Genomic DNA, 9,226 nt, shown 5'->3' with positions numbered 1-9,226 from the left:
CCCCCCCCCCTCCAAAAAAAAAAAAAAACACACACACACAACACACAGAAACGAGAAAAAGAAAGAAACTTTATCCTCACCAGCTCCTCTATATCCGGCCGGGCTTGGGCTTCACAGAAATGTTGTGTGCGCGAGTCCCAGTATGTAGCTCTCCCAATAAAGAAAGTGGGAATGGGTAAAAGTGGAAAGGAGGATCGGCGGTGTTGAGTGGAGAGGTTGAGAGAAGGTGGGGAGATGGGGATTGGAGTGGGGTTACTGTTTAGAGTAGAAACGCAGAGAGAAGCGGATCGGAGCTGCGAGCACACAATAGTTGCTTGCAAATTGCAATGAATACAGAAACACGTGACTGCCAATTGCTAAAACCAAAAGTAATTTAAGTACTGTACACTGTACACTGTACAGGAGGATTTGGATTTCGAGGAAAACCAACACTATAGACTATAGTGCTATACCACCACCCAATGCTTCCTTCCTTGTTATTCCTTCGTCCCGATTTCTTTTTTACATTTAATATTTATTATTGTGTGATGTGATTAAAAACAAAACTGAACAAATTATTATTGTTGTAGTTGGAATATTAATATATTATAGCGTTGCTTTCCTCCCCTACTTTGCTGTTTTCAAGTGTTTGATACGAAAGCAAAGCAATAATCTCGACACCTATGCATACAGTGGAATGAGAAATTTTATAAAAGTTGAAGAAGATCCTGCCCTCTATCTGGCTTCTGCCTCTTGAGTCTTGATACAAAAATATGGAAATGAAATGGGCAGCGGTTGGTAGGTAGTTTATGGTTCGGAGACGGGCCCACTCTTATCTATGATGTCGTGTCGGAAGTTTGAATGGCCGGCCATTTTCATATCGGGCCCAATACGTTTAGCAGAAAACCAACTTCCCTGCGCCGCCCTATATTATGCATTCCCACACCTTTTGCTTTAATGCTGTTCTCCATGGCCCAAGCCTAATGGAACCAATGAGACACACACTACACTTTCGCTCATGCATCATCTCATGTTTGCTACTTTCAAAATTATTATTTTTCATTCGCATCATCAATTTTGAGGAATCCTATGAGATGTTAATCTTCTGCTTATATGACTGGCTGTACTGCTGCCTACTTTTGCTTCATTTCTCTCCACAATATTGAAAAAATAACTAGGCTGACTTGGGGATATCAACAATCTTCATTACATGTGAACTTTTGATAGCACGATTTCACAACCAATTAGTTGCTTTGTTTTGTTCACAAAACGCGTGGGTAATGTTGTTTTCAATTCTTCAAACAACAGATGACCGTCATGTTGTTATTATTATTACAGGCATTTTACTCTTTATATATTTCTCATTTCCTTTAAATTTTTAGTAATTTGTATTCCTTATCCCAAACAATGAATTTAAATTTCTACTTTGTCCACACTCTCATTTCTCATTAAATTATAATTTTTTCCTCTCTAATTCTCTTCTCTCAACTAAACAACTAAACGCCTTCTTACAGAGTTAGAGAGTGATACAAACTTAATAAAAAGGTGGGAGTAGTATAAATGTATTTGTTTGTTTAGCAATGAACATGCTCACTAACATTAATAAACACTTAACAAACAACACAAATAGGATTTTAAAAAATCTTAACAAACGAGAATGAACATTCTAAAAATATTAAACAAACGAAGACAAACAAATAACAGCACTATGAATCATATAAACTAACATCAAAAATACAATCTGACCCATCATTTATTAAAATTTGTTTTATTCTAACAACCATTACATAGACCAAATACTAAAAAGAGAGAACAGCTTCTTTTAAGCAAACTATATTGGCAAAAAAACTCTCTTTTTGAATAACAAGACTACTTTACAGTTCAACTAATCAGAAAAAAACCATCTTTTAAGAGAAAGAAAAATATTGCTTTCAATATCTCCTACATAATGTTTCTTTGTTTTCAATAAACTCCCATCTACATCTGCGTTACCCTTTCTCCTCAACTACCTAGCATAGCAGCTGAATGAACATTCATCACTGGCTGATCACTACAGAATCAGCAACCGGATGTTGATGTTCATTATAGTTTTATTCTCTTTCTTAGAGTTCATACACCAAGTACACACACTACACCAAAGTTACCAAAAGTCGGAGCACTTTCAGATTGCAAGAGATCTCACCTCATCTTCTTTCCAGAGGTCTTCTTCATATTTGTACCACCTAATCAGCCCTTCATCATTTCTAGTGCGCTGACACATGGTGCATTTATCACTCATGCACGTTAAAAACTTGCGCAGCCTAGAAGCCCTTTCACGAATTGATTCATCAAGCTCATTAACAACTTTGCGGGGTGCAGGGGGAGGGAGTTCAAACAGTAGGCAGTGAGATATGTTGAGCACTTCCAACTTTGTTAACCCCTCCAAGATGATGAGCAAAGCACCTTTGTATAGCACTGAACACCGCAGGCTCAAAACTTTTAGGTCTGGAAGAAATGCAGCTATTGAAGATGCAAAGGCAATGTCACAAGGTCCCATTATCTTGAGCTCAGCAAAGTTCTTGCAGCTCTTTGAAATCTCCTCCAAAAGGTAGGGAGGATTTGCTATGCTAGGCATTGTCAGTGATTCAAGATTTTTCCACATGCGAATTGCCCTGCATATTCCAGTCTTTTTAATTTTGTTCCAAGCAGGCATAACAAGACGTTTAAGCTGTGGGGACCTGCAAGAGAAATTGAGGGTAATTTGCCAAATATGCTCGCTCGCTTACATTCGTTCATACCACACTTAATACATACAGAGAAGGGATTTCTAGGAATTACCTTTCGGCTGTATATGTCAACTGAACATCGCTCACATAGAGATTGTAATGGAAAATGAGAGTGAGAATGTTTCCACGGCTGCGGTTCAGAGCAATCTTCAAGAGTCGGGTTAATGTTTTATCAGACTGATCACCCACATATACATACGGCTCCAATGGGATTTTAATGAAGTTTGATTTTATCATAGAAATGTCAAGTGTCTTCCACAGTATAGGATCACAGCAGGCAAGACGCCATGCGCTACAGACTTGGCCAATCCCAGAAGTCAACTGAAATATGTCAAAAGACTGAAATATCTTCACCAGCACATCAATATCCATGTCTTCCCATTTCCTCTCAGAATATTCTCTATCTTCCATTTTATAAACTCTGTTCGAAGCCACTGATAAGTCTGTGCAGAAAGATGCGCCTATTTAAACAAGAAAAGAATAACCAATTTCAGAATAAGAGTCTCAAAGTCACTCAATCAAGAATCAATCTTATTGAAGAATTTATTTACACATTTAAATTTCTAAAACGAATTCTGCAGAGCCATCTCATGTTGAATTTCTAATGCCAAAAAAAAAAAAAAAAAAAAAAAAAAAAAAAAAAAGAACCCCGCAAACACAAGTGACAAGACAAAGGAAATCAGTATTTCTCTTGCAATTCGACAAGAAAACGTCCAGCTAAGTAACTTTCAAATACAATTGAGCACTAAATTTCAGCAATTAATGATCACAAATAGATGCCCGTTCGTCCAAGAAAAGATACCTGGAATTCATCAGTAACAACAAGAAAGGAAAGCTGAAAATTTGGAAGGAAAAAAAAACCGCAGCTAACAATTTATCAAGAAATAACAACTCACGTATAAGTAACTCATCAATTTTCACACAAAATTATTTTACTCATTAGTGAAAAATGTCGTGAATCAAGATCTGTCTCGATCTGATTTTGAATTTCAAACAGGACAACAAGAACGAAGAAACCATTCTTAATACGAAGAACACGTAAGTAGTGATTTGAAAAGAAACGGGGATGGAAAATTAACCCTTATTATACGAAGGCCATTCCTGAATTCAGTCTGTGTCCTTGAATGAAAGTTGAGAGCTTTTTGCTTTTCTGAATTTCTGAGACCGAGTGTAAGATGAGGGGAAAGATGTTCGAATTCCGAGGAAATGGGCTACTTCTAAAAGACAGTCAAAGCCCTAACATCTACAATGCGACTAAATTCCATTCTTATAATCTTATTATTCCATCAATTTTAATCCTGACGTCTTGCCCAATTTTAATTTCATCTTTACTTGCAAATTAATTTTGTTTGATTACTATTGACTGATTTGACTCTATTTTTAAAACGTAACTTTAAATTTAATATGTAAATTGTGAACATTTACATTATGTGTTTGTAATATATAAAAATTATAAATTTTTAGAACGTAAAATGTTAACATTTAATATGTAAATTGTGAACATTCACATTGTGTGTTTGTAGTATACAATTTATAAATTTTTAAAATGTAAATTGTGAAAATTTAGTATGTAAATTATGAACATTCAAAATTCGGGTCCAGTTTGTAAAGTGAATTTAAATCCAAAAAATAATTTGCCCATAATTCAATATCCAATGTAGGAGCAGTAAAATTTGTCATGGGTTTAATTAATTATGTGGTGTAAGTTGACTAATGATACTCGTATTGCTCAGACTTATGATATTCATATTGCTTAGAATAATTACAATACGTCATCTTAGTACATTACACTATGTCATCTAAGGCTCTAATTCTTTGTAGTTCTACCGTTCAGAGGCACTACAACTACTATGGTTGGACGAGGTTAGGTTTCTCGTAATTAAGATTTTGTTCCATTAATGCTTCTAACCTTTGATATCAGAACTTTAATAATGCATGTCTGGTTTACTGTATTGCTTCAAATTAAACAATATTAATTATAACCTTATTAATGTCTTAATTCTTCAAAATATGCATACAAGGAGAGGGCATCGCCATTACTGTCGTAGGGTTGTGTGGTATGGTGTAATGGCGGAGGACGACGACATTGATGCTGCAGCGACGCCGTTGACCGAGGTGCGAAGGTAGCGTCCGATCATGGCAAGGAACCAAGCAGCGCCATGGGACGCTATGGACGGGAAACCTTGCATTGTGACAAGGAGAGTCGGTGGAGGCGAGCTGGATTCCCCGGCCCCCTCCTTTAGGTGGTGCTGCCTCCGGGGCAGCCACCCTCCACAAGCTTCTCAAGGCAGCTAGGGGGCGTTGGCTAGATGAAGATGATAATGGAAACTTTGGGCGGGTCTGGCCCATTCGGCTAGACCTGGTCCACTATTTAAAAAAATTGTTTTTAATATTTGGGCCTGTTTTAGTTTATTTGGGCTTGCTTCAATTTTCTTTCATCGTTTTTGGACTTTTTAAATTTGCTGCTTGAATTCGTTACATTGCAGCATTTGAGTCACTGGGATTCAAACCTACAGCTTTCTATTTGGAAGAGTACAGTTATGCTGCTTGATCACAAAATCTTTGACATAATTATGCATTTAGAAAAGTATATTTTTAAAGATTAATTTAGTATATTATTAACTTATACTCTATAAATTCAGTCTTAAATATTTGAATTTATTTAATTCTTTAGAAGTCCTAATAAATTAAGCTTCTGCAGCAAATTCCACAGCACAGGGTAGCCTCTTATCCAGTGGGCTAATTAAGGCTTAAAATGACGGGATAGGGGACCATAACTTTGCTGTATAGGAATCTAGCTAATTATTGCATTATATACAACACATTTATTTTTTTTTTAACACATTTATATGATTGCTGGTTGGTATGTATTATGTATACACGCGACGAAGGTCTAACCACCAATTGTCCAATTCGATTCTTGACATTTGTAATCCGTTTGCCAACTAAACACTCCGTTGTGGATCGCAGTCTCAGCAATGACAAAAATTAGTCGAGTTTTGCAATTTTCACCGGGTAGGTCTAAGAGATTTGAGATTTTATTTTTATGGCACAATCAATGGCTAATTCTTCGGAGGTGATGAGGTCCACTAATTAAATAAGCATGTCAATTCATGTATGGCCCAGACAAGGCCACGTGTTCAAACATTTATGAATCCTTCTACCTTATGGCAAAAAGTCAGGGATCATGGCCAGATGCTCAGATCCACCTTTTCTTTTTCTATTTTACTTTGAAAATTTAATTTATCATAATTAGAAAGAAATACTTAATGCATAATTTAATTGTCACAATTAAGACAATAAATATTTGCTGATGAAGAAGAATTTTCAGAAATAACTACGCATGATTTACTTGCCATAATTAAGAGAATAATTATTTGTTTTTATTTTTTTTTTTTGGAAAGAAAACATCAAGAATGCATTAATAACTAACCAAATGAGAAATACAGGTCAGTAGAACAGACAACCACGATCCTAAGATAGATGAAGAACCACGATTCAAATATATTTATTAGTTTATATTTTATTAAATTATATTTATTTCATTATTTTATATTTTAATATGTAAATAAACCTATTTAAATTTAAAACTATTTAAATTTTATGAAGACGTCTTTTTTAGTCTTTTTTGCATTTATCATCTTATTAAAAAGTTAATTTTGCCAAACACTTTTAAGCATAACAGCTAGCTGCTAGCGTTAGCTTAACAGCTCTTCAGATTTCAGCTTTCAGCTACCTTTTCAGCTATGTTTGCCAAACATAGCCATAATGTACTTTATGTGTTAGAATAGTGAAATTTCTAATGTAAGATTATGTATTTTATGTGTTAGAATAATGTATTTTATTAATTAAAATAAGAGTTTATTACTGAAATGGTCCCTCAACTATTACGAAATTACCGATTTGGTCCTCGACAATTTTTCATGCCCAATTAAGTCCCTCGACTTTGAAAATTTTAACCAATTTGGTCCTCTATTTATTTTGCCGTTAAACATCCGTTAAATTGGGACCAAATTGGTAATTTTGCTATAGTCAAGAGACCAAATTGGTAATTAATTTTTCACTGAAATGGTCCCTTGACTATAGCAAAATTACCAATTTGGTCCCTTGACTATAGTAAAATTACCAATTTGGTCCTGATTTTAACGGATGTTTAACGGAAAGATAAATCGAGGACCAACTTGGTTAAAATTTTCAAAGTCGATGGACTTAATTGGGCACGAAAAATTGTCAAGGACCAATTTGGTAATTTCACAATAGTCGATGGACCATTTCGGTAATAAACTCTTAAAATAATGTACTTTATGTATTTTTGAACCATGGTTCACACATCTTTGTGGATCACGGTCAATGCAATAATGAATGCTGAATTTGCCTAACGTACTACGCGGGCCAAGAAAGACTGAAAGAGGACCTCGCAATTCAAATTTGCAAAGCAAATTTCGTTTTGTCACTAATAATCTAGATAAAAATGATTACATTAAACAGATTATTTCTTTGGTTTTCTTGTTCTGGAGAGAGAAAGTGATCTCCCACGTGCGTTCACATGGAGCATGACATTCATAGATTAATTTACACAAACATGATGGATTGGCAAGAAGCCAGCAAGACATGGCCTTAGTTGGGGATACATTACGTAAGCCAGCAAGACATGGCCTTATTTGTGTACAAAAGAAATGTACCCCACCGGCCACCACCAAAATAAAACACAGATACCTACACCAACTTACAAGTAATTCTGAGTCATTTATAATCTTCCAAAGAATCACAGATTATAGCATCTTCTACGATGCATTTTAGAGGGGTTTTCATACTTTTTGACTTAGATGAAAGAAAGAGGTTAGAGGAGAGAAGAAAAAATGAATCCTAAAAATATTGATTTTTAAAAAAATTTCTCCAAAAATAACACTAGGAATGCTATTAGCATTTACTTAGAACTAAATAATTGATGTCTAGTTGAAAGTTCTAATTAAAAAAATACTGTGTACTCCAATTTTTAATTCTCAACTTTTATTTTTACCTACAAAATCTTGATGTAAACATTTGTATTGGAATTCACCTTTTAAGTAACTTATCAATACCTTTCACATCAAAATGTAAAATTAGCTGCTTGCCTTAACAGGTGTAAGGTGGGCATTTATGTCTTAACAGCGACAGCTTGAAAAGTAAAAGACAGTCTACCAAAGCTAACCAATTCCGTAGTGATTTCCAGTTCTACAACCATAAATGCAGAATCCCCTTTACACCTATCACCTCTCCTCCTCCTTACCTGTCAAAAGCACCATATTTACATCCATACTTGATCCTGAGTATAATACCCAAAAAATTAAAAGAAAGGGAAGAAATGACGCCCAACCTCACCACTGGATCGGAAGTGATGGATAATAAAAAAGGAGTTGACTCGTACCTGTTAGAGAGACTAACCATAATGAATAAATTTCTCAAAAAAAAAAAAAACCATAATGAATAAATAAATAGATAAATAAATAATTACACTATAACGTTAGTAGACAATCTGGAGTACTGCATAGCATATATCACATGCAGAACTAAAATAATAATAATAATAATAATAATAATAATAATAATAATAATATTCCATCCAAGCGTGATTCTATATACGTTAGTATACATGAAATTTACTCCAGATAAATAAAAAATATTATTTGTCAGGAAGTGTACCCATATAAGAGTTTGTTTAATATTGACAATGCTTCTGGTATCTTTTCTTCTCCTTTGAACTTGAATACCAGGCAAAGCATCTGCATCTCTTCATCTTCATGAAATGACAGCTTTTCTCTCTGCTCCGAACCTATAGGTCTACAGACACCCAATTAGGGGAGACGTCAACAAGTCAGCATTGCTTTAAACCCCAAATAGTAGGATAATCATGTTCAAGTCTGCAAAATCGAAAAAGGAGAAGATCAAAGCTGTATTCGAAATGCAGTTTCAAGCAACACAGGTAACTTGTAACTTCAACTTAAAGCTATAAATTAATTTTAGGTCTTTGCAAAATTTTTATCTTATGAGTCGGTCAATTTCCTGCCTTGCTACACTGCTTCAGGTGCCTCAACTAAAAGCAAAAGGCCTCATACTTTCACTGGTTCCGGCAGATGCCGGAAGGCCGACTGTAAAATTGGGAAAAGCTGCAATAATTGATGGAACCTGCTCATGGGATAATCCTATATATGAAACGATGAAGTTAGAGAGAGATTCAAAGGCAGGAAAATTTCAAGAAAAGATATACTACTTCATTGTGGCGACTGTAAGTACCAACCAACTCCATCTCCCTTCTTTGGTATAAGATTATATATACACTGAACTGAATTCTGGTCCCTCAGAAATCATCAAAGTCAGGTTTTCTGGGAGAGGTTGGAATGGATTTTGCAGAATTGGCTGAGATGACAGAACCAGTATTACTATCTCTACCCCTTATGCCAGCAGACTCTGGCATAATTTTGCATGTTAGTCCCCCCCCCCCC

At 35.2% G+C, this 9,226-nt stretch overlaps 3 protein-coding genes and 1 long non-coding RNA gene across 7 annotated transcripts in view; 1 reads left to right on the top strand and 3 right to left on the bottom strand.

Annotated features, from left to right (window-relative positions):
• Nucleotides 1–443, bottom strand: part of LOC116011778 (methyl-CpG-binding domain-containing protein 13) — a 5,134-nt gene extending 4,691 nt beyond the window's left edge. For 3 of the 4 annotated variants that reach the window (XM_031251188.1, XM_031251186.1, XM_031251187.1), the window contains exon 1: nucleotides 81–443. The gene's annotated coding sequence lies outside the window, so the exon portion shown is untranslated. The remainder of the gene's footprint in view (nucleotides 1–80) is intronic. The other variant, XM_031251185.1, reaches the window with a different exon arrangement.
• Nucleotides 444–1,702: 1,259 nt separating this feature from the next.
• Nucleotides 1,703–3,967, bottom strand: LOC116011822 (F-box/LRR-repeat protein At3g48880). Its single transcript, XM_031251237.1, has 3 exons — nucleotides 3,824–3,967; nucleotides 2,797–3,205; nucleotides 1,703–2,696 (listed from the first exon to the last, which is right to left on the bottom strand). The coding sequence occupies exons 2-3, from the start codon at nucleotides 3,153–3,155 to the stop codon at nucleotides 2,141–2,143; spliced, it is 915 nt and encodes a 304-aa protein (XP_031107097.1). The 5' UTR covers nucleotides 3,156–3,205; nucleotides 3,824–3,967; the 3' UTR covers nucleotides 1,703–2,140.
• Nucleotides 3,968–7,792: 3,825 nt separating this feature from the next.
• LOC116012632 lies at nucleotides 7,793–8,543 on the bottom strand. The gene is made up of 3 exons (XR_004097163.1): nucleotides 8,427–8,543; nucleotides 8,101–8,151; nucleotides 7,793–8,013 (listed from the first exon to the last, which is right to left on the bottom strand). It is a non-coding gene; the product is annotated as an uncharacterized LOC116012632 (long non-coding RNA).
• The window catches only part of LOC116012631 (cingulin), a 5,442-nt gene continuing 4,706 nt past the window's right edge, over nucleotides 8,491–9,226 (top strand). The window contains exons 1-3 of the mRNA XM_031252235.1: nucleotides 8,491–8,706; nucleotides 8,809–9,009; nucleotides 9,086–9,208. Of these exons, the coding sequence (XP_031108095.1) occupies nucleotides 8,635–8,706; nucleotides 8,809–9,009; nucleotides 9,086–9,208 (396 nt within the window). The 5' untranslated portion in view covers nucleotides 8,491–8,634. The remainder of the gene's footprint in view (nucleotides 8,707–8,808; nucleotides 9,010–9,085; nucleotides 9,209–9,226) is intronic.

This window comes from Ipomoea triloba, chromosome 3 (assembly GCF_003576645.1).
Source record: "Ipomoea triloba cultivar NCNSP0323 chromosome 3, ASM357664v1".
Lineage (NCBI taxonomy): Eukaryota > Viridiplantae > Streptophyta > Magnoliopsida > Solanales > Convolvulaceae > Ipomoea > Ipomoea triloba.
This window is presented reverse-complemented; position numbering and strand designations above follow the sequence as displayed.